At 52.6% G+C, this 23,518-nt stretch overlaps 1 protein-coding gene across 2 annotated transcripts in view; it reads left to right on the top strand.

The window, feature by feature from the left end:
• The first annotated feature begins 18,639 nt into the window (after window positions 1-18,639).
• NECTIN1 (nectin cell adhesion molecule 1) overlaps window positions 18,640-23,518 on the top strand; it is a 95,317-nt gene continuing 90,438 nt past the window's right edge. Inside the window, exon 1 of one of the 2 annotated variants that reach the window (XM_081538312.1) lies at window positions 18,640-19,664. In XM_081538312.1, coding sequence (XP_081394438.1) covers window positions 19,586-19,664 — 79 coding nt within the window. In that variant the 5' untranslated portion in view covers window positions 18,640-19,585. The remainder of the gene's footprint in view (window positions 19,665-23,518) is intronic. The other variant, XM_081538313.1, reaches the window with a different exon arrangement.

Here is a 23,518-nt window from a genome sequence, read left to right as displayed (position 1 = left end):
GAGGAAACTGAGGCACAGAGAGGTTAAGCTGTGTGCCCAAGTCCATTTAGATGAGTCATAAGGTCAAGTCAACCATGATGAGAGTTGCAGAATGGTGGAGTGTAGCAAGCTTAGCAGCCTTACCTGGAGGCTGAGAGAGGAAGGGATGAGCTCACGGCTGTGGTATAGCCACTGGTACCTGGGCAGAGACTGTGTCTGTGCACCCTGCAGCCTCTCTCACCCACCTGTCTCCAAGGATGCCTGTCTAGGCTTCCCTTGGGACCTGGCTGTCTCCTTCCCTCTCCCTGGTTCACCCATGTGAGCCAGGGCGTGGATACCACCCTATCCAAGTCTATCTCCCTTCTGTGCGCAGGACACACGACCTGGCCCTGGGCCCCGATCACAGGGCTGTATCAGCAACTGAGTCCAGTGAGGCTGAGAGTCTCGGGCTGCTCCGCCCACAGTGATGGAAGAAGCAAACGAAGAGGGTCAGCTGATGGCCGGCTCAGAGGCCTCAGGGCAGGATGGCCCCTCCACGCCACTCTGGTCTCTTCCTCCAGAAGGTGACCTCCACCCAGTGCAGTGGGCCCATCCTAAAAAACCAAACCCCAGGCAGGGCTGTTGCAAAGGGTGCCCCCTGAAATGTCACAGCTCCCAGCCTGAGGAATTTCAGACAACCAGCTTTCCTATTTCTGGGTACCCTTCCCTCCCATTCCAGCTAAGTCTCTGTCCTTCTCAGGCCCTTCAGGGTCAGCCCTTCCCCCACGAAACAGGCTCTCCTCCATCCTCATCACAGGAAGAGCATGGGGTGATGAACCAGGGCAAGGAGAGGGCATGGATTAAAGGTGCCAAGGACCTGGGGAGCTGGAGAATTCATTTTACTTTTGTCTTTGCATCTGTGGCACCATCTTGCCAATACCACCAGGGATATGGGGCCCTCCTATTTAGCTCTGCATGGCTTCTGAGAGCTTAGCCTCCTGAAGACAGAAGGGTTTGATCAGGAGTTACCCCAGTGGGAAAAGGGGAGCCCTGTCAGCAGGAGAGCCGGGTGATGTGGGAACACAGAGGGAGAGGAGCAGGGGCAGGGCGGCAAGGTGACTTGCTGTTCTTTCTCCCTCCTCCAGCCCCTGGGCTTGAGTCTCCAGAGGTCTTGTGTGGAGGACAGAGCAGAGATGAAGACGAAAGAGCCGCTGCATGAGGCAGAGAGGACCTTGTGAACTAGCTACTGACTTGAGCGATCCCCGTGGACAGGAAAGCAGGGCCTGCGTGGGTTGGGGTGGGAGCTGCAGATCCTACTGAGGGCATGCCTTCCCTCTAAGTGGCTTAGAAACATCTAGATGAAGCCTTGCACTGAGCTGGCATGTTTCTACCTCCCAGCTGGACCACAAAATAGGAGGAAACATCCATAAAGTACCCGAGTCGCCTCTGAGGCCCCAAGCCCTGCCAAGGGGCTGCTGGTTCTCCTCTAATTGATCTTAATTTCCATGATTTGCGGGTCCCAGGCTCACCAAGGGCCCATTCCCCACCGTGATGGATGGCAGGAACAGTCAGCTTGGTGAGCTGGCTCCCAGGGGCTCTGGGCCAGTACAGCAGAGTCCTTCTGGGTGCAGGACAACCTAGTCCTTCATCTGAGCCCACTCTTGCCAGGTCACTGCCAATCTGTGTGATGCCTCTGCACAAATGAGAAAAAAGGTGCCTCTTTCTCCAAATAGATGTAGGCCCCACACCGGTGTATGGCCTGTGAGAAGGGCATAGGCTGGATTTCAGCCCCTGTCCACCTCTTGACTGAATATCCTTGCATAGTGTACAACCTGCCCACCTGTACACAGCTATTAGACTTCAGGGAGTACACCACTGAAGGAGCCTAGTAGACAAGTCTTCACCTCTCATTTCATAAGTGAGAAAGTACAGACCCAGGAAGGAAAGGTCATTCAGCCAAGGTCACACCCCAGGTTGGAGGCAGACCCAAGACCAAAGATCCAGGCATCCCAACTCCCAATCTAGCGCTTTTCCCTCCCCCTACTCTATCCAATTCTCACTCTTGGGGACAGATGGCAGAGCCAAGACAGCAGGAGAGCTCCTGAAAGCAGCGCCTGGGGAAGCCTTCTTGCACTAATTAGAGGAGAAGTGATAACCTCATCCCAAACTCTGTCTAGACATAAAATTGAACATAAAACTCTCTGAACCATGTACCACCTAACCCTTGGCTGGTGTGCAATGTGAATATAGCTCTTCCCCAGTTATTCCCTGTCTACAACCTCATCTATCGTAGGCTGCTTCACTGTCCGGATGTCCCCGAGTGTCTGTCTAGGCTAGTACATCTGTCTTGGCATGGGAACTCCCAAATGAATTTTTTGCTTCCGGAGAACTCCTGTACACATACAAGGGCTCAAAAGATGACTTTTAATTTAGACAAAGGTGAAGGCAGTGGTGATGGAGGAGGAAAGGAGGAAGGGGGTTGGGAGAAGAAGAGAAAGAAAAAGATGAAGAGCAGTTGCTAAAGCATTAATTTCTTGTCCTGGGATCCCAGTTGCCTGTAATATGACAGAGCTGTGTTTCAGGGAAATGGTGGTGAAGATACACACCTGTGCGTGTGCACAGCGCACTCTCTCTCTTGCTCTCTCTCATTCTCTGGGTGCTGCCTGCAGTATAATATGGTGATTAACCTCGGGTGGAGCCAGACTTCCTGGTCCTGAATCCTGTCTTTGCCACTACCTGGCTGTGAAATTTCAGGCAGAGGACTTAACTTTTCTGTGTCTCAGTTTCTTCCTCGGTAAAATGGGCTAATGACAAACATGACCTCATAGAATTTTCTGAAGATTATGAGGGTGAATTTATGGGCAACACTTAATGCAGTGCCTGACTGATAGCAGGTATGCAGTAAACATTGGGTGTAACATATATATTGGGGTGTTGTTTCTTGACATCTTGTCTTGGCCCTGTTTTCCTACAGTGTTAGGTGGGCATGGGTGGAAGGAGATTGTCCAGGCTGCCTGGAACAATTTCCAACTCAGTATTCCAATTGTCTAAGCAGAGATGGACTTCCTTAAGAAGTAGTGAGCTCCCTGTCACCAGGAACAATCAAGTGGAATCCAGATGAACATTTGGCATGGATGTGGCAGAAGTAGGGTAGGGGTGGAGAGATCTCTTCTAAAGTTCCTTCCAAGCCTAATAGACTATGAATATATGAATAAATGTGCGTCTCCTGGCACCCACATGGGCACAGCCTTGCCTACAAATGAGGGCATACATTCAAGGGTGCACTCTCCACACTGACTTTGGGGACCAGAAAGAAGTATTTTACACCAGGAAAGCCAGCGTCCCCAGCCAGCCCCTCCCCTAGCACCTGACCCATTCCAGTGTACACACAGCAGCCAGGTGGCAGGCAGGACCTTTCAGGGAGGCGCCAAGTGGGATTTCAACAAACCTGTTTCCTACCACTCCCAGTTGTCTTTTTACAGGCACCCACTGCCAACCTCCCTGCCCCCACAGCAGGCCAGCTCCAAGACAGCTCGTGGGCAGGTGACCAGGCATGGGACAAGGTAATTGGGTGTTGGTTTTACCTCTGATGTAGGTGGACTGATTGGGAACCTAGGGCAGTCCTGGGAACTCTGGCTTCTAAAGTACCAGGGTATACAGAATTCGGATGCTACAAGAGGTAGTTCAGTTCAGTTCAGTCGCTCAGCCATGTCTGACTCTTTGTGACCCCATGGACTGCAGCACGACAGGTCTCCCTGTTCATCACCAACTCCCAGAGTTTACTCAAACTCATGTCCACTGAGTCGGTGATGCCATCCAACCATCTCATCCTCTGTTGTCCCCTTTTCCTTCCGCCTTCAATCTTTCCCAGCATCAGGCTCTTTTTCCAATGAGTCAGTTCTTCGTATCAGGTGGCCAAAGTATTGGAGTTTCAGCTTCAGCATCAGTCCTTCCAATGAATATTCAGGACTGACTTCCTTTAGCAGGAACTGGTTGGATCTCCTTGCAGTCCAAGGGACTCTCAACAGTCTTCTCCAACACCACAGAATTTGGATGCTACAAGAGGTAAGAACTTCCCTATTGCAGAAGGAATGAAGAAAGAATTTGTAGGAGGGTCAAATTAGACTTGGAGAAGACCCTGATGCTAGGAAAGATTGAGGGCAAGAGGAGAAGAGGGCAACAGAGGATGAGATGGTTGGATGGCATCAGTGGACATGAGTTTGAGCAAACTCCAGGAGACAGTAAAGGACAAGGAAGCCTGGTGTGCTGCAGTCCATGGGTCATAAAGAGTCAGACAGGGCTGAGTGACTGAACAACAACAACAGATTAGCAACCCCCCTTCCAGCCAAACCTGTTCTTACCCCTGCCTTGTTTTGACTAGCACTCCACCTCACACAGTCCCCCAACACTTCCCCTGGGTGCTGTGTGCCATCCATTAGCCATTCTGTGCAGAAGGCCAAGTGCAGATAAATCAGAGCAGCAGCACATTCAAACCTTCCTATCAGCCCAGGATGCACTGCTGTATATTATTTGTCTGCAGCAGCTGCAACAGCAGTTCTTCCTTCCTAACAATACTGGCTTCGCCTGGTATTAAAAAGGGCCCCTAAGTGCCAGGAACACTTTGCTAGGAGAGGAGACCACACACTGGGGGGAACGGGGAACTGGGTCAGCCTGGGATGAACCTTTTGCTCCTGCACCGGTCCAAAGGTGGATGCAAAAATTATGTGGGGGAAGGGAGGGAGGAGAAGGCAGAACAGGAGGGGGACAAGGAGCCTCCCGAGGATGCACAGAGCTTTCCCGAGGACCAGCGCACCAGTCTCCACTCTGCAGGAGGTGGTATGTGTGTGTGTGTGTGTGTGTCTGTGTGTGTGTGTGTCTGTGTGTGTGTGTCTGCTGCACATCCCCTCCAGCTTCCCTACCACAACCCAGCTACTCTTCCCAGTCAATGGCCTCTTTGTGGCTGAGAAGGTATGGGGAGGGTGGGGGTGGAGGAAAGCCACATTATATGCACCTGGGAGCACACGACCCTAACTTGCTACTCTCTGGTCCAAGGCTCCCAAGAAGGGTCTCCACACTTCTGGACTTACAAGATGGGGCAGCCAGGGGCAGTGGCTGGAGTTTCCCTGACTTCTGGAGGCAGTCGTCTGTCCCACAGTCGCGGGAAGACGAGCTCTCCCCGGGCCCACGCCCGCTAGGTGGCGCTGGGCAGTCGTGCTCCTCCCATCCCCCGGCCGCCCCAGCAACTTCAGAGGCCCCAGGACGCCCAGGACGCAGGGGTGGGGGGTGCATCGAAGTGGGGCAGGGAGAGAGGAGCCCCATTCCCTCTCTCATTTATTCATGTCCAGGGAATTTATAAGGACGCAGTCCTAAGTGGATGCCTTTCTCTCTTTTTTAAATTGAAGCATAGCTGATTTACAACATGGTGCTAGTTTCAGGTATACAAACAAGTGATTCAGTTATACACATATATATGTCTGCCTGCTCAGTGGCTCAGTCATGTCTGACTCTTTGTGACCCCCTGGACTGTAGCCTACCAGGCTCCTCTGTCCATGGGGTTTCCCAGGCAAGAATACTGGAGTGGGTTGCCATTTTCTACTCCAGGGGACTTTCCTGATCCAGGGATCAAACTCAAGTCTCTTGGGCCTTGGCAGGCAGATTCTTTACCTCTGCACCACCTGGGAAGACTATCTATATATATATTCTACTTCAGATTCTTGTCCTTTATAGGTTATTGCAAGGTATTGAATATAGTTTCCTGTGCTACACAGTAAGTCCTTGTTGTTTATTTAGTTTATACATAGTAGTGTGTATCTGTTAACCCCCAGCTCCAAATTTATCCCTCCCCACCCTTTCCCTTTTGGTAACTATAAGTTTGTCCTCTATGTCTGTGAGTGAGTTTCTGTTTTGTAAATAAGTTTCCATTGTATCGTTTTTTTTAGATTCCACATATAAGTGATATTTGTGATATGTGATATTTGTCTTTGATTTATTTCAGACTTAGTATGATAATCTCTAGGTCCATCCATGTTGCTGAAAATAATATAATTTCACTATTTTATGGCTGAATAATATTCCATTGTATGTGTGCATATATACGTATATATATATATTTCCACATCTTTGTCCATTCATCTGTTGATGGTGCATGTCCTGCCCTTGAAGTTCTAAATGCCCCACTCCTCCAGAAGCCCACAACCTCAGAGAGACAAGAGATCCAGGAAATATGAATACGAGGTAATCAGTGCCAAAGGCCAAATGGAAGTACAGCCAGTGCCCTGAGTTCAGAAACAGCTGTGGGATGAGACAGAACAGAGCTTTGGTAGGGGTTATCTTGACCATTCTGCTCTGGACCAATCAGATGGGTGACAATCATCCATCCCTTCCAGGGCCAAGCATGGCACTAGACCCTGAGCATTCGATTGTGACCGGGTAACACAGTCCCTGTCCTCAGAAAGTGTGAGGATGTGTGAGGGAAAGAAACACCAGGCAGATTACCAGACAAATAATTAACTGTCATATATGATCAGGTGTGTGCTTCCCAGGTGGCACTAGTGGTAAAGAACTCGCCTGCCAATGCAGGAGATGTAAGAGATGCGGGTGTGATCCCTGGGTCGGAAAGATCCCCTGGAGAAGGGCAAGGCAACCCACTCCAGTACTCTTGCTTGGAGAATCCCCATAGACAGAGGAGCCTGGAGGGCTACAGTCCATAGGGTCGCACAGAGTCAGAAACGACTGAAGCGACTTGGCATGCACGCACCTGTACAAGTGTATAGAGATTTAGTGGGGAATATTCCACTCTCACCCTGGGTTGCCTGCTCCAGTCCCAACCAGGCTTGGAAGCAGAAAGTTTACATTATAAAGAACATGAGGCCACTCCCTCTTAGCAGACAGAGGAAACCGTTGCCTAACATCCAAAGCAGGATCAAGGCTACAGTGACATTTTTCCTCTGGGTAAACTGGGAAAAGAACCAATGTTTACTGAGTGCTTAGTTCCAGGTACCAGCCTGGTTGATGTCTTCTCATTTAGTCTTCATTTCACTCTGTGGAGTGGATGTTAAGCCCACCTTACAGAAAAAGAGACTGAGGCTCAGGAAGTTTAAGGAACTGACCCAATTTGCCAAAAGCCAGTCTGAGGAGTTAGGATTGAAATCCATAACTACCAGGGTCCTAATCCCACTCTTATTCTGCTGTAACGCGCTGCCTCCGGGGCCGTGTCTGGATGCCTTGTTGGGGGCCAACAAAAAGAGTACAAGGGAGGGGAGAGAGAGAGAGACAGAAAAAGGAGCCTGGCAGGCTAGGACGTCACCCAATCAGGGCTCTTGTCACCACCTCTTGTTCACATAGCCAGCCCTTTTTCAGCATCCTGACCAAACCATCACTCACTTAACATTCCGCTCAGTCTCCATTCCGTTCTGACTCCAAATGTTTATCAACACATGCTGTAATGTAATCAGCTCCTGGGAAAATACACACCAGGTAATAGATGCTGACAAGAGTGTCAAACAGATGTCCCCTCCCTGTCCCTCCCTCCCTCCCAGCCAGAGCAGGCGCATCCAGGAGGCTGGGGAACGCCTCTTGCCATGCCACCCCTCCAGCCCTGGCAAGGGAGGCCCTCCTTCCACAGTGGGGCACGGTGCTGGGGGCTCACACACCCTATCTCATCTCATCCTCATGGCAGCACCTTAAGGGTGGTCTTACAGTGCCCATTTTACAGATGCAAAAACTAAGGCAGAAACTAAGATGATGAAGCCAGAGTGAAGCAACAGCACCATCGGAAGCACAAGAACGGAGGATCACTCTGCCTGTTCATTCACCAGGAGGCCACCTCCCCTGTGGAGCACGGGCCTTTGAGGAAAGCTGTCTCATCACTTTCGAAGTTCTTGGATCCGAGGCCTCAGGGCCTGGCTTCCATGGACTTGACAAGCCAGGTGTTGGGCTGGCCGTTTGTTCTGCATTTCTGTCCCAGCCAGGTTGGGGAGGATGCTGAATGGGTCCTAAAGGCTTAGGACAGGGCAAAAGAGACAGGCTTGGGCTGCAGCGTGGCAGGAGAGAGGGGTCTGAGGGAGGCCAAGGTGGCTTCTTTGTCCTTTTTCTCTCTCTTTCTCCTAGAACCAGAGCTCAAGGACCCAAGGGCCAGCTCAGACAGAGGTGAGAGGAAGTGCGCGGAGCTGGGGACAGCCCCCCCACCCCACCCAGGACCTCTGGGCCCTCCGGGATCAGCTGTCCGTGGCTGGACAATCCTAAAGGAAATCGGCATTTGCTTTTCCCTCCAACACAGTCCTTTCAGATGCTCCTTTCATCTGACAGGAGTCGTAAACGAGATTTTATGGGATTTCTAATGATGATCGTTTCCCTTTATCAGCCTCCAATTCCCACTCCTCAGCTTGGGTCAGCTCCAGGAAGTGTTCCGACCAGGAATTCAGAATCTGGGACCAGGCCCCCCGCCCTCCCAACCCCCCACCCTGAGTACTGCTTTCCACAGCCACAGCTAGAAGCTGTCAAACAGGCCTCAGAGGCCATGGGAAGCTCACCTCAACGGAAAAGTCAGAGCTGGGTTCTAGGCCGCCTCCCAGATGGTGTATTTAACCTCTCTGGCTTCTGCTTCTTCAACCGTAAACCTGGGGTAATAATGCCTGTTCCACCCACCTACCTCACCGGGCCGCTGTGAGGATCATATGAGATTATAGCCCTGAAAGGCCTTTGAAAAATATAAAGCAATCACCCAGCCTAGTTTGGCTATTATTATTATTGCTGTTGTGATTGTGTGTAGGTGCAACTGGGAAAGTCAATTATGGCAACTTGTGTGTCTCTGAGAGGGAGCTTGTTTGTGGGCACAGAGGTATATGTACCAGGTTCGTGGAAAGATGGAGTTCTTGTGTCAGCATCTGCCTTTAAAGATGCCTATGGGCAAAGTATGTGGCTGTGAGTGTATTGGTACACGGGCACATATTCAAGTGTCTCAGTATAATATCACATCAAATGTAGCAATATACTAATCCTATATGCCAGGCATTTCACTGAACACGTGACGTGGCGGTTGGGCCTGTGTCAGTGTGCAGGCATCGATGTGAGGCTGGGTATGGAGCAACTGTGACATCTGCACATCAGTGCTGGGCGAGTGTCATGTAATGTGTACCTGTTCGTCTCATGCACATAGCAGGGAATCTCTGTGTGCTTGCCTGAGTTTCAGTGAATCTGAGTGTGTGCACACAAGTATGGGTGTACACATACATGCTTATGGGTGCACAGCCATGCTTGCACACCCGGGTACACCTCCCTGTACCTGGGTTGATGGTGTTAACTGTTTGTGATTTATCAGCAGCCTGGGTTGCGGGAGCCCCCCACACGCCCTGAACTCCTTGTCACACAGCCATCAAGCCCACACACCCATTGTGGTGACAGCAGTGTGCCTAGGAGGGGCCACCATGCTACTCTCTGGATCCCTGGTCTGTGCCAGGCAGGAGGGCCCCTGACAGCAGAAGGTACAGATTGACTATACCATGCTTGAAGCCACAGGAGCACTCAGCAGATGGACCAGACCTGGGGGGCGTGGGAGCAGAAGACAGCTGGGACCGTAGGTCCAGAGGACATGGCTATAACAGGCCAGACTCAGTGCCTGGCCCAGAACAACATCTTGCCATAATAGGGGTGGGATGCTGAATGGGCTTCCCTGGTAGCTCAGCTGGTAAAGAATCTGCCTGCAATGCAGGAGACCTGGGTTCGATCCCTGGGTTGGGAAGATCCCCTGGAGGAGGGTATGGCAACCCACTCCAGTATTCTTGCCTGGAGAATCCCCATGGATAGAGGAGCCTGGTGGGCTACAGTCCATGGGGTTGCAAAGAGTCAGACACGACCGTGTGTCTAAGCACAGATAAGTGGCCAGGTGTGAAACATCCTTGCTTTCTCTGTTGCACCCACCATGGCTCCTCACTGACCTCAGGATTAAGTCCAGACTTCAGTGTTCAAGGCCCCACTACCTGGGCACACACCTCCCAGCCACACACCCCCTCCCCCAGCCCTCTTCCCCTTGCACTGCACCCACCAGACTGAACTCTCAGTCCTCGGATGCACCCAGCCTCCTGAGCCATCTAATCACCTTTCCTTCTGTCGGGTTTTTCCACAGGGTATCTAGGGCTAGCCTGTCCTCACCCCTCGGGGCTCAGCTCACCTCCACAGGAAAGCTTCCCTGACTCTTCCTGACCCCTTAGATTAGGGAAGGGTTCCCACTCACCAGACCCTCCCCTGGGCCCCTAGATTTCCTTATCTTCCCACTTCCTAGTAGAGCCTTTCTTCTGCATTAGACTTTGGTCCCAGCCTCAACGGGGGTGTGAACATGTACATGGCTTTATTCCAATGCCTAGTATGATACCTGGTCATAGGTGGTGCATAAATACTTAGTGAATGGATTATTGTTAAAAGCCTGTTGAGAGAGAGTGCTTGACTCAAGTGCTCCATGTATATACATCACAATGTGTATATAATGTGTGTATAAACATGCTCCTGGGCTTTCAGATCTCAAGGCTGGGGAGAATCATCCCTTCCCCTATGGCCTCCCCCCATCCCACCCCACCAATCAGCATCATCAGCATCATCCCCAGTTGGGTTGAAGATGGTAGAGTTTACAAAGTGCTTATACAAAGGTCTTGGCAGTCATCAGCATCCTTTTACACATGAAGAAACTGAGCACAGAGATTAAAGTGTCTCATTCACAGGGGATCAGCTCACTCTGGTTTGCCCAGAACTTTCCTAGTTTTAGCACTGACAGTGTCCTGGGGACCCCCTCAATCGTAGACAGAACACGACAGCTGGTCACGCTTCTTGTCTAGGATGTAAACCTAGGACTCCTGACTCCAAATCACGTGACTGTTCCCTGACTGCCTCCTGAGGGTCCTTAGAATTCAATGACCTGCCCGTTGGATGTCCCCTCCAAGCCACTTGGCACTGTCCTGGAGCACCTCTTCTCAGAAGCAGGTGCTCAAGGAGTGCAGGGCATTAATATTAACCTAAATCAAATACAATTGAGAGAGAGGCTCATTTCTGGAGGAAAAGCACTTTATGTAACACAGAAAAAATTAAATCTATTATTAAAATAACTTCATAATGATATTAAAGCAAATTTTTAGAATAAAAAAAACTTCACTCAAAAAGTTTTCATTTCTCCGTATTGCCTTTGCATTTTTCTCTCTCTCGGTGTGTATTTTTTACAGAACTGCAATGAAGTGCAAGCATCATGCTTGTTCCTTTTTTCACTTCACATTACAGAACGCTTGTTCAGATTTGCTTCCTTCTGAGTCTTCCATGTCACTAACACCCATTAGCCTAGATCACAGGAAGTCTGGGCTCAGGGCTGCCTCCTTCCTGAAAAACCCCTTTCTCAGCAGGGCTTACTAACTCAGGGCCCCAGCTGGGCTTCTGCAGGTTGCCACGTAAACACCGTCTTTGTGCATGTGTGCTGTTTGCAGGGCAGAGGGACACAGCTTTCACCTGATCCTGAAAAGATCAGCACCCTTGAGAAGAACACTCAGACTCACATCCACTCCCAGGGTGAGCGTCCACCATGCACTTTTTCTGAAGGGCTTGGGCTGACCCAGGAGCTCTGCTCCTCCCTCTGTTCCATTTCTTGGCTAGCTTATGGCTCTCAAAAAAACAAAGCAAAACAAAACAAAACACCAGATTCCTCTTAATGAGTAGACCATCCTGATAATTATCCTGACCCCAGAGCTAAAGGGTCCTAGAGAATACTATGAACAGAGGAGCCCGGCAGGCTACAGTCCATGGGGTTGCAAAAAGTCAGACATGACTGAGCAGCTAACACCTTCTTTTTTTCAGATCTAAAGGCACTGTCGAATGGGAAAAGACTGTGGGTGGGAGGTTGAGTGCCTTCTTCCTTTCCATAAGTCTTTTTGCCTTTCACCTCTTTCTGCATCGGGAAGGGCAGGCTGGAGTTCACCCATCTTCTTCCCATTTCTTGGTCCATGCAGATCCTCACTGTAGCTCTCTTCTCAGCACCGGAATTGAGTTTGAAGTATTCCCACCCCAAATCAGAAATGATCCTGCTGTCATGTCCAGAATTCCTTAGGATTTTGGATGTGCTGATTCACAGGAATGCCTGGATTTGCCTTCTGGACTTCTGTCTTTCTAGAGAATTGGGTGGTTTAAGAGGGAACTGGGGCCTTTCGATCATCACTCAGAGCTCCAGGCCCCAGAGCCACGGAGATCCTTGGGAAACCATGGTCTGAGAGGCCGGCTGTCTGTTAGCCATGGAGGTACCACTTTGACACAGTAGATCATCAAACCCGGAGGGCGGCTGCATTCAGCTGATCTGTCCGTCTTCCAGAGCAATGGCGGCTGTGGCAATAGAGAGGCTCTGAAGGGATCTCGGTAAGAATAACAATAATTAGATATTGCTAAGCACTGTGGGATACAGAGGCACCATCATAATCACCACAGCTACCAGGGTGATGATAACAGTAATTAAATGCTGTGGTTTTCCCAACCACCCCCCCGGGAGCACTGCCTGGGGTGAGGCTGGCCTGTCAGGTTAGGGAAGGGGGCACCCATGCCAGAGGCTCCTCTGTGGAGCTGGCTGGGGCTTGGGCCACACACTGCCTCCATGAGATTCTTCCTCCTCCTCTTCTCTCCCCCTGCCCTCAGCCTCAAATGACCCCACGTTGGGGGCCGGGGTCACAGGAGAGGGGGACTCCCATTCAGTATATCACTCTAATGTAGGTTCATCTCATCATATCAACAGATTTCAGGGGGTTGGGGGATCTTGGGGACTTCTTGATGGGACTCCCCTCACATCAAAGTGAGCTTTATTAGCCAATTACTGAAAGATAGGGAGGGGCCTGGGAGACGGATAGGAGGGCAAGTCTTTATTGTATTGACTTTGGGCCTCTCCCAAGCCCCACAGCTGTCTCTGCAAGAGCCCATGGAAGCCGAGGGAGGGCGGTAGGGACAGTTTCCTGGGGAGGGCAGCTTCCTCTTGTCTCTGTCTAGTCATTGCCCTCAGCCGTGGAGAAGGTAAGAAAGGAGGGCCAGTTCTTTGAGGAGTTGTCATTCCAGTAGTCACTGAGTCTCAGAGTCAGGACAGAAGGTGGAATTCATCCAATCTCTCCCCACCCAGGGCAACAGTCCCATCCAGGGCACCCCTGATAAATGGACCTGGGGCTTCAGTCTAAAAAGGGATGGGGTGTTGGTTCCATTGTTCCATTGATGGGGCTCCCTAAACAGTCTTCCTTAGACTGAGTTGAAATCTACTTCCCCAATCGCATGTGCCTGCTGGCCGTGATTCTTCTCAGTAAAAGCACACAAGATAGGTTGCTCCTTTTCCCTTCGGGATTTTGGAAGCTTGCTAGTCACACCTCCCTTCCACCTCCTTCTCCTTTATGAGATCCGAAGCCACCTTCCAGCCTCTCTCTGTGGTGAACTCCAACTGCTACTTTACTGCCATGACCTTATTATTAACTTCCCTGCTTTCTACTCCCGAAACTTCCATCTTCACTGCTCTCTTCACCTTCCCTCCAGGGTCAGAGAAAGATGAGTCCTCTCCTTTGCAAGGCTGACCCTCCTCCACCTTAGTCCCACCAGACACTCCTCCTCCAGGACCTGCCCACGGAAGCACACCTCCTTTCGCTTCTCACACTTGTTTTGCTAATCCTCGCCACCCACTCTCTCTCTTCCTTCTGCCTCAAGATGCTCAGGAACTTTTGATTTCCCATCACCAAGGAGGAAACAAGCCCCTTGGTCTCTGTTGTACTAATCCTCTCCAAGCTTCTGATCCATTTCACTCATTCCGTTCACCACCAAACTTGTCAAGAGCAGGGTGGACACCAGCAGCCTCTGCTTTTTCACCTTCCACCCCCTTCTCCTCCCACTTTGATCTGAGTTCTGCTCTGCCCCCAACACCACTCTCCCAAAGGTCAGCGGTCTTTTTGCCATTGTATCCAATGACCTCCTCTGATTCCCACCTGCTCTCTGCAGGGTCAGACACTGTTGGCAACCTCCTCTGTTAAATTCTCTCCTCACTTGGCTTCCATGACAACCCTCTCCCCTTGCTCCCCTCCTCCCTCACTGACCAATCCTCATCTGTCTGTCCTACCCACGTTATTGCCAGATTCATCTCCTGAAAGCACAGTTCCAACAGCTCTATGCAACACATAATATACAAGGTAATAATATATCTAGGGTTCAAACTTTCTAAGCAGCAGAATCCATTAAGAAGAAGCTTTCTCAGAAGCCTAATATTTAAAGAGCATGATAACAGTATGCTGGGACTTCCCTGGTGGTCCAGTGGTTAAGAATCTGTCTTCCAATGCAGGGCACATGAGTTCAATCCCTGGTAGGGGAACTAAGATCTCATGTGCCGTGTGGCAACTAAGCCTGAGTGTCACAACTAGAGAGAAGCTTGCAAGCTGCAACCAAAGAAGCCTGCATACCACGACTAATAACCAATAATAAATAAATAAATGTCATAATGTATAGAAAGAAAGAATAAAATGAAACAGTATGCTCTTTAAACATGGTTCCTATTGAAGCAGGGAATGGAGATTCCAGGAAATTCTAGGGCTTTCAAACCACAGTTGGAAAGCCACTGAAAAAACTAAATTCCTCAGTCTGCAGATGAGAAAATAGGCCCAGAGAGGAGAAGTGATTGGTAGAAAGTGGCACAGGATGTTAGTCAATCAACACATTTTCACTTAGTGCCTCCTGAGTGCCAGGTGCATTCTAGGTGCCAACAATAAATCTGAGACAAGACCCAAGTAGTCCTGCCCTGGAGGGTCTGACAGCCCAGGGGGGTGTGAACCACGTATTATAAACTACTGAAGTGGTCACAAGTATGCAAAGGAAACTGTGGGAGCATTTAGGAGGGGACTCACCTGGTCTGAAGGGCAGAGTGGACCACCGTGGGGAAGGGGCCCATGTAAACTGAGCCCTAAACGACATATAAGCAGCTGGTCAAAAGAAGTGAAAGAGCCCTGGAGCAGATGGAACAATGCAGGTGAAGGCTGAGGAGGCCAGTTTGGTGGCCAAAATCTCAGGAAAGCCCAGCAGCTCTGACTCAACACCCTGGAGCAGAATGACAGTGGGTGAGAGTGCAGCCCCAGCAGCCTCCTGGGGACTTGACACTAATCTCAGAGGCTGACTGGCCAAGGAAGTGTTCTCAGGCATTGGGACCTAACAATCTGTATTAGAAGACAATTCGATGCTAAATGCAACATGGTGTTGCTGATTGGATCCTGGAACGTAAAACAGACATCAGTGGAGGAACAAGACATCTGAATAAATTCTGTAGTTGAGTTAATAGTATTATACCAATGCTTATTCCTTAGTTTTGACAAACGTACAATGGTTATGCAAAATGTTTACATTAGAGGAAGCTGGATGAAGGACATATGAAAGCTTTGTACCATTTTTGCAACTCTTCCGTAAATCCAAAACTATTTTAAAATAAAAAAGCCTTAAAAATAAATATATCCCTCTGGCACCAGGGCAGAGAGCAGCAAAACTAGATGTGGGGAAAGAGGTTATAGTAATAATGATGACTAACACTAAAACAGTCCTTCCTGTACAGTAGGCATTGTTCCAAGCACTTAATGTGTTTAACTCATTTAATCCTCCCAATTCCATGAGGTAAGTACTTTATTTCCCTTCATTTTACACTTGAGGAAGCTGAGAACAGACAGGTTAAGTCAGTGGCCCAAGGACACACAGCTACTGAGTGGCAGAGCTGGGAGTTTAAGAATTCAAATCCAGGCACTCGAGCTCCAGAGTCCTACATGCTTGACCATTACATTGTACCTCCTCCCCTCAGTGTGCACTGGCTATACTGCCCGAGGATGTTGCAAGGATCAGGGAGAAACTATGAGCATGAGGACTAGGGTGATAACAGTAGAAATGGAGCCATGTCACTAGACTTAAGACACATATTGGAGGCACACTCAGCTTCTGCTTTTGAATTGGAATATGATAGTTGGAGAGGGGCTTCCCATATGGCGCTAGTGGTAAAGAACCTGCCTGCCAATGTAGGGGATGTAAGAGACATGAGTTCGATCCCTGGGTAGGGAAGATCCCCTGGAGGAGAGCATGGCAACCCACTCCAGTATTCTTGCCTGGAGAATCCCATGGACTGAGGAGCCTGGTGGGCTACAGTCCATGGGGCTGCAAAGAGCTGGACACAGAGTAAAGTGACTTAGCACGCACACACACCCTCGCTCACAGTTGGAGAAAAGGGAAGAAGCAAGAATGACTCCTGGGCTTCCTTCCAGCTTAACAGTAAGGACCAGAAACTTGGTCCTGTGTTTATTCCTGCCAGGGAAGAAGAGAAACACTCCAGACCTTTCACAGTCTTGTGTGTAGGGACAACAGACCTGTCGCTTTCTCTTATTATCTTCAAAATACAAAGCAAACAGGACCACCTGCTGCTCCCAAACAGGCCCGGACCTCACCCACCTCCATGTTCTTGTACAGGCTGTTTCCTCCACCAAAATTCTCTCCTCCATCTCCCTGGGTCCAAATCTGATCCACCTCTTCTAGGAAGCCTTCCCTGCTCTCCACAGTGAGAAGCATTCAGACCCTCCTCTAGATGCCGACATTTTTTCCTTTGGTTCTCTTTGGCAGCATGCAACCTCCATCCTATAATATAGTTATTTGGGTAGAGTCTTGGCTCTTGCTCACTTTGGTATCCTCACTTCACAGTATAGTAGGTGCTCAAAAAGATACCTGTTCAGTGAATCATCTATCTGAGTAAACAAGCTCTATCTAATTTCCCTTCATCCCTTCCTGGCTCCCTTTTCTGTCAACAGCAACCTATCACACACACACACACACACACACACACACTGCTGTTGGTGCTTTGACTATTTCATGTTGGTGCTTTGAATGTTTCAGGGGCTGGTTTAATCCACCTCCATCTTCTCCACTCAACCCATCCTTAGGCAGCCATGCCAACCCCTAGACACACTCTCTCTGGAAGCCCAGAGGGGGAAAAAAAAAGCCTCACCAAGAATGGAGAGATGGAAGAGTACAAGCAGGAAACTAGTGGGCATTGGTCCATCTGGAATCGCCCTTTTAACCTATGGGGTCCAGCTCCTATAACGTGGCCCTGTCCTGGAGGAGCTGACAGTTCAATGATGAGTGAATCAAGTATTCAGAGGCAGAGTCTGAAACCATTGCAATGAACTCAATCCAGCCCTGTTCCTCAAAGTACTTAGGGCCAGACTGGACTACAACAAGCCAAGTTGATAAGACATTCCTCAGCTAAAACCCTCCTGGTGGTTCACTGCAGGTCTATCCTTTCCCCAAGTCTTGGTCTCAGGCTTCAGCTTAATGCCGCTCTCCTCCCGCACATGACTCTGTTTGATAGATGACTCACTCAGTCCCTGTGTCCCTTCCACAGAGAAGCCTTCCCTGATCCCCACCCCAGGCTGAACAGGGCACTTTCTCTGAGACCCATTAAATCATGTGTGCGCATCTCTGGGACACACCACACACATTAAAAGCTTGTTTATAACATCTGTTCCTGTCTGTCTTCCCCCTCTGTTCCCTAACTAGACTGAGTGCTCTTAGGGCAATGACCAAGTCTCTGTATCCCCAAGCCTAATGTGATGTTTGGTACAAGAAAGCCCAACTACATTTGTTCAGTGTAAAAGATGTATTGAGGAGTGTGAATGCTCATAGGAGCGCTTTAGTCTACGGACTTCAGCAAGAAACCCAGAGACACTCCAGGGCCAGATTCCAAATAGCGGGAAAGTGGTGCCCCTATTGCCCATCCTCCTGCTCCTCCTACTCCCAGGAACTAGAATTTACATTTTATCAGGATTGGGGCCACTTCCCCTCTGCTTCTGCCTGCTGGGCAAAGGGCAGCAATGGGCAAAGGGAGCATTGTCTGGTCAGGCATCTGGGGGGAAACTGCTTCTCCTTAGTGGGACACTGTCTCCTCCGGGGGTGAGGATGGGGTCCAGAGGGAAGGAGCAGAGAGCAGGCCTTGGGCTGCCAAGGACCGGAGGGCTCAGCCGCCTTGGCTGAAAGCCAACCGCACCCGGATGTGGTGGGTGGTGAACGGGATCTGGCGGAGAGTCCCTGCTTCGCTGGACACTGACAGGATGGGTCTCTTTCTCGGGTACCCTGCAAATCGGTCAAAACAGAGGTTTCCCCGAAGGGGGCACAGCTCGATTTCTTGCTCTGTTTAGGGAGAGGAGAGGGCCTCAGTGTTTGGAAAAGGAACTCCTGAAGGGAGCACGGGTTAGAAAAGATCAGAATCCTCAGGGGCCCCATCTCACCCCGCGAATGCCCACCACCGACTCCCGGAAGGTCCCCGCATAGCTGCCTCCCCGTTGAGTGTTCACATGATGCAGAGGCGTGAGAGCCCTGGTTACTGAGTTCGAGTCCGAGGCCTGCCAGTTTTCTGCTCGTGCCCCTGGGGAAATCGCCTTACCCTTCTCCGGGCCTTTGTTTCCTGATCTGTAAAACGGGGCCAGGGCTGGAGGAGAGGGCCTGGAGAAGCCCTATCCGGCTCGGACACTGCGGGATCCCGGATTCTCCATACTGCACGCCCGCTCCTGCACAGCCTACCGCCACCCCCCCACTCCGCCCATCCACCCCGTCTTAACTCCACCCACACCGAGCGGCTTCTCCCCCGACGCCGGCCGCTAGGGGTCACTACTTCCCTTTGTCAGCGACGGAGGAGGGCGGCTAGCCCTCGAGCCCTCTCCCCGGCGGAAAGGCGACCGAGGGGCATCTCCCCAGCCAGTGGGCCTGAGGGCGACCCCCACGGCTCTCGCCGAGGATCCCGCCTCTGCCCGGGGCCGGAGGGTGTACGGGGAGGGGCGGAGGCCGGGGCCGGGCGCGGGCAGCGCGTGGGCAGCCAGGAGGGGGTTAACGCTAACCCCTCCCCCTCGGGCTGACATCACGGGGAGAGCGGCTGAGAGGCTGGAGCTCGGCGAGTGAGAGAAAGAGAGGGAGAGGAGCGAGCGCGGCTCGACTCGGCGCCCGGGCAGCTCCACATTGTTGCGGATCGCCGGGACCCGGCAGAGCGAGCGGACGCGGCGCGGCGGGGGACGCGGCGCCCCCTGATCGCTCGCCTGGCGCGGAGCCGCGCCGCCCGATCGCCCCGGCTTGCCGAGTCGCGCGCCCAGCCGCCTGGGCCCCGAGCCCACCGCGCCGCCCGCCCGCCACCCTCGCTCGTCCCGCCGCCCTCGGAGGACGGCCGGCCATGGACGCCTGCAAGTTGGAGCCGAGCGGGAGGGTGTGAGCGCGCCGGGGGCCGGGAGCCCGCGCCGGGCAGCCGGGCGCGCCGGGGGTGGGTCCCTCTCCCCTGCCCGGCTCTGCGTGGAAGAAGAAGAGGGCGGGGACCGGCACCGGGAGAAGAGCGGAGGAGGAGAAGGGGCATGACTCGAGCAACTTGCGGCGGGCATCTGCCGAGCCTCTGAGCCGGCGGCGGCCCGGGGCCCGGATTGCGGCCGCGCCGATCCCACCCAGCCCACCCCGCCCCGGCCGAAGGCTGAGGCTGACCTGGATCCTCGGAGCGCCAGCCGGCCGGCAGGGATCGCCTTCGTCTTCCGGGCTGCTTTCTGGAGCGCGAGGAGCGCTCTCCTCGCGGCCCCTCTCGCTGGACCCCCGGCCCCCGATGGCTCGGATGGGGCTTGCGGGCGCCGCTGGACGCTGGTGGGGACTCGCTCTCGGCTTGACTGCCTTCTTCCTCCCAGGTGAGCGCGTTTCGCCTCCTGCCTCCCCCCACCCCCCCCAACCTCCCATCCAATGCCTCCCCGGGGCTGGGAGCTGGATGGCGGGCACGTCTGGGTTGTTGGGAGTGAAAGGAGACAGAAAAGTTGGGTCACGGCTTAGGTAAGGGGGGTGCGGGTGGTTCGGCGGAGAGAGAGGCTGAGGAGCCCAACAGCCTGCCCTGCAGGAAATCAATCGGATGCACGTTTCTGTGTAGCAAGAAAGCACTTTCTCCGCGCAGTTTTTCACACAAAAAAATAATAATATGTAATAGCGTTCTATTTATTTAATAACCAGCTCTCAGCTCGGGAAGCAGTTTGGAAACACTGCATGTTACATAAATGCAAAATAATCACCGTAATCACCGTCTCGGGGTAGGAGACAACAGCCCCAGGGGAAGGGCGTCAGTCTCGGAGCTGGTGGGCTGTGGGCTTGGCGGATGGAAGGGGGGCTTCGGTTTTTTTTCCTCCAGCCCCTTTGCCAAGAGGTTTCGGGCGCTCGGGCCCCCTCCCGCACCACATCGCCCCACCACCCGCGCGGGGAGCAGGCTCCTGCGGCAGAGGCGGCTTCTCGCTCACCTGCGGTTCTTTTCCGGGAGGGTGAGGCCCGGCGGCGCGCTATCGCAATCTCCCCGCCTAGCGCGGGGCTAGGCTTTGCCTTGGAACTCCGGTCCCAGGTTGGGGGGCTCTCCCGCGGGAGGCGCCGCGGGCTTCGTGCCAGCCAGGTGGCTGCGTGACCCACTTTCCCGAGGATGCCCCGCATGTCCTTCCTCGAGATGCTGGCGGCCGAGGGGTTAACCCGACGCCCGACCCCCAGGGTGGCCCCCGGTGGCCCCTCTGACGGAAGGGGTAGGGGCGGAGGCTGGGACCGGTCCGGGCGTATTGTGCTGGGGAATGAACTGGAAAATGCGTTTAGGAGGCAAATCCGACCGAGTCCCCGCGGCTGGATTTAACCCTTTGTGTCCCTGGGGAAGCTGCCCGGCTCCCACGGTGGCTGGGGACACCGGCGCGGGTGGGGCGGAGATTGGGGGAGTTCCTCCAGCCTTCGTGGAAGAAACCTGAGACGACCTCCCGCCCTAGCTAGCTGGGGAGTTTGGGAGGGCGGGGTACGGTGGGGGATCGGTTGAAGCACGTGGCCCTGGCCTGAGGTGGTAAAAGAAGAGGTGAAAGTGCAGAGACCAGCTCTGCGTGGGGCAAGAATGTTGGATCTCGGCTCAGCTCGCTGCTAGCGGAGGAGATATGGAGGAGATATGTTCGATGCCGCAGACACAAACGGCAGTTTGTTGCCGAGACGTGGGGCTGGGGTGCGCTCCTGGAAGGCGGGAGCCTGGCCTCATTCACTCCTATACCCCGTCTACCGCCAGCTACCGGCCAGGGCTCCGCAAATGTTTCGGAGTGGCCCATGGCTCCAAAGTGGTTTGTGAAAGCCGCACCAGGGTGCCCCGGGCCCTGCAGCCTGGGGTGGGGGCCTGGGGTTGCTGCTCTGCTAGGTCCGTGGGGGTAAATTCCAGGGCACACAGGTGTCACTGACCATTTCAAAGGTGCATGATTGAGTCCCTTACAGCAAGGGTGGTTCCAGTGACAATGAAAGGTCTTCACCTTACACTGGACCTCCTGGGAAGCCAATGGGAGATGCTGGAAGCTCCGGTTCTAGCATTTGTCTGACCATCACGGTTCTGGAACCCTTCAATTCCATATCACCCACACTCAGAACCCAGCAAAAGACCAGCTTTTTTTCCTGGGGCCTGACTAGTCCAGTGTACTAGGGGTTAATCTAATCCTGGGTCAGACAAAGAGCGGGAAGATTTGGGGAGGGGGAGTGAGCTCACCCCCCTCCTTTTGTTACTCTCCCTCCCAGCTTTGTGGTGCTGTCCCTGGTAGTCAATTCCATCTTTGGAGGGGCTGGAGGCCTGCGCTGCTCCATCCCGCTCGGGGCATGGGGGCAGGGGGGTGATGCTCTCACCTGGTTCAGCTGTAGATACCCACCCCCCCAACAAAAACTCCCGACTGAGGGAGCGGGACGAAGACAGGAATCACAGCTCACATGGGCACTTAATAAGCACTCCTTGATTGATCCTAATTGTCATGGCTGGGCAGCATCAGCGGGGCAGCCAGAGTTCCCTGACCAGCCAAGCTCCTCTGCCTGGTGCCCGCGCCCCTGGTGCCTCTGTGAAAAGACAGGCAGATGTGGTGGGGCCCCCGTGACACTTGGACAGAGGCTGGGGGAAGTCACCTTCCAAACCCCATCTACCATCACCCTCAGGCAATCTCCTTCTCCCTGGGGACCTGCCAGCCTGATGCTCTTTTCTGGGTTCCTCTGGGCTGTGGCAAGGAGTATAGAGGGATAAGGGGAGGAGCCTGATGAGGTGGGAGAGGGGACCCCCCCCCAGGGTTGTGTGTGGTGGCCCCCTGACTTCAAAACACTCCAAATCTGGCTCTTAGTGTGTAAACACAGAAGTGTGTTTTCAACAACACAGACTTTACCAGTCAGGGTGGTGAAGCCCCATCAGCCTCTGAGATGAGTCTGGGGTTTCTGCCTGATCACTCAGAAGAGAGAGCCAGTGGGACCCGGGGGTTGCATCCCAGGGAGACAGGGGGAGCCCAGGAGAGGAGGCAGAAAACCTGTCTTAGAAGCAGGTGCGCTGAGCTGGTGTCCCACCTACACCACACCCTTCCTAATTGGCTTCCCCAAACCTTTTGTCGGGGAAGAGAACACACACCCCAGGTGTCATGCACACCCTCGGAAGACCTGTCGGGCCACAGCAGCACCCTCTTCTCTGCAGCCTATACAGAACTCACCATCATGATGGTTTCCTTTGAAATCCGGGAAGTCAGGACTGTTGAGTTATCTTCCTGTCTCCCCATCACTCACAGACAGCGGTGTGTCCAGGTTTGCTGAGCAGGACATTATGGCAAAACCGATTCCGCCGGCCTGGGGTTTGCAAGCGAATATAAGCAAGAAGCCCAGTGCCCATGTCAGGGGAGTGTCTCTGAATCAGATTCAAGGCCAAATAGCCAAGGCTGGAAGGGAGGAGGAGATATTGCAGTGCCTGGGCCCAGCACCTGGAGCTGACTTGACTGGTCTAGGAGGTGTCTCTGAGCCTGACTCTCTGTGTTTATGGGACAGGCAGCCCCTGGTCGCCTGATGCTGGCCGAGACTATGATGTCCATTCCCTTCTCGGCCGCTCAGTTTTGCACAATGAATCCACCTCGTTGGTCTGATCCAGGACCCAGTTGTACGCTGCCAGGATGGTCTCGGGCCAGAACCCTAGTGCTGACGACTGAGCAAGTGGGCCAGGCTGGGGAGGGTGGGGGACCAGGGGGCAGCCCCAGTTGCTGTGCCTCTGATAACTGCCATTGTTTAGCGGCTGACTAATGTTCATTGTTCAGCACAAACAGAAAACACCCAAGGGAGGTGTAAATTTACCTTCAATTTTCCTGATTGTATCTTTCCTGGTTAACCTGGTAAATCAAATGGCTCCTCCCTGCTGTGGGGGCAGAAAGGGTGTCTATATATATTTACCTGTTTTGCTGATTTTTTTTTTTTTTAACTTTGAATATCAGCCTGTTCGCCAGGCTAGAAGGGGTAATAGCCAGCTATGGGACTTAGGCTATAACATTTCTGATAATTTGCTTACGGCCTCACCACTAGTATAGAGTAGGTGCACACACATGTGTGCAAGACTGTGTGCTTGTGTTGGCCATCTACAATTCACTGTGCACATACAGACCCACGGGGACTAGGACTAGGACAAGGAAGTGTGTGCACTAGGATTGTGGGTCACCGTGAGACAGGGGCATAAATATACATCAAATGCATAATCACATGCAATTGATTT

Source organism: Giraffa tippelskirchi, chromosome 11 (genome assembly GCF_054371585.1).
Source record: "Giraffa tippelskirchi isolate mGirTip1 chromosome 11, T2T-mGirTip1v1.2.pri, whole genome shotgun sequence".
Lineage (NCBI taxonomy): Eukaryota > Metazoa > Chordata > Mammalia > Artiodactyla > Giraffidae > Giraffa > Giraffa tippelskirchi.
The sequence above is the reverse complement of the archived record's forward strand: the minus strand, read 5'-3'. Positions and strand labels throughout refer to the sequence as shown.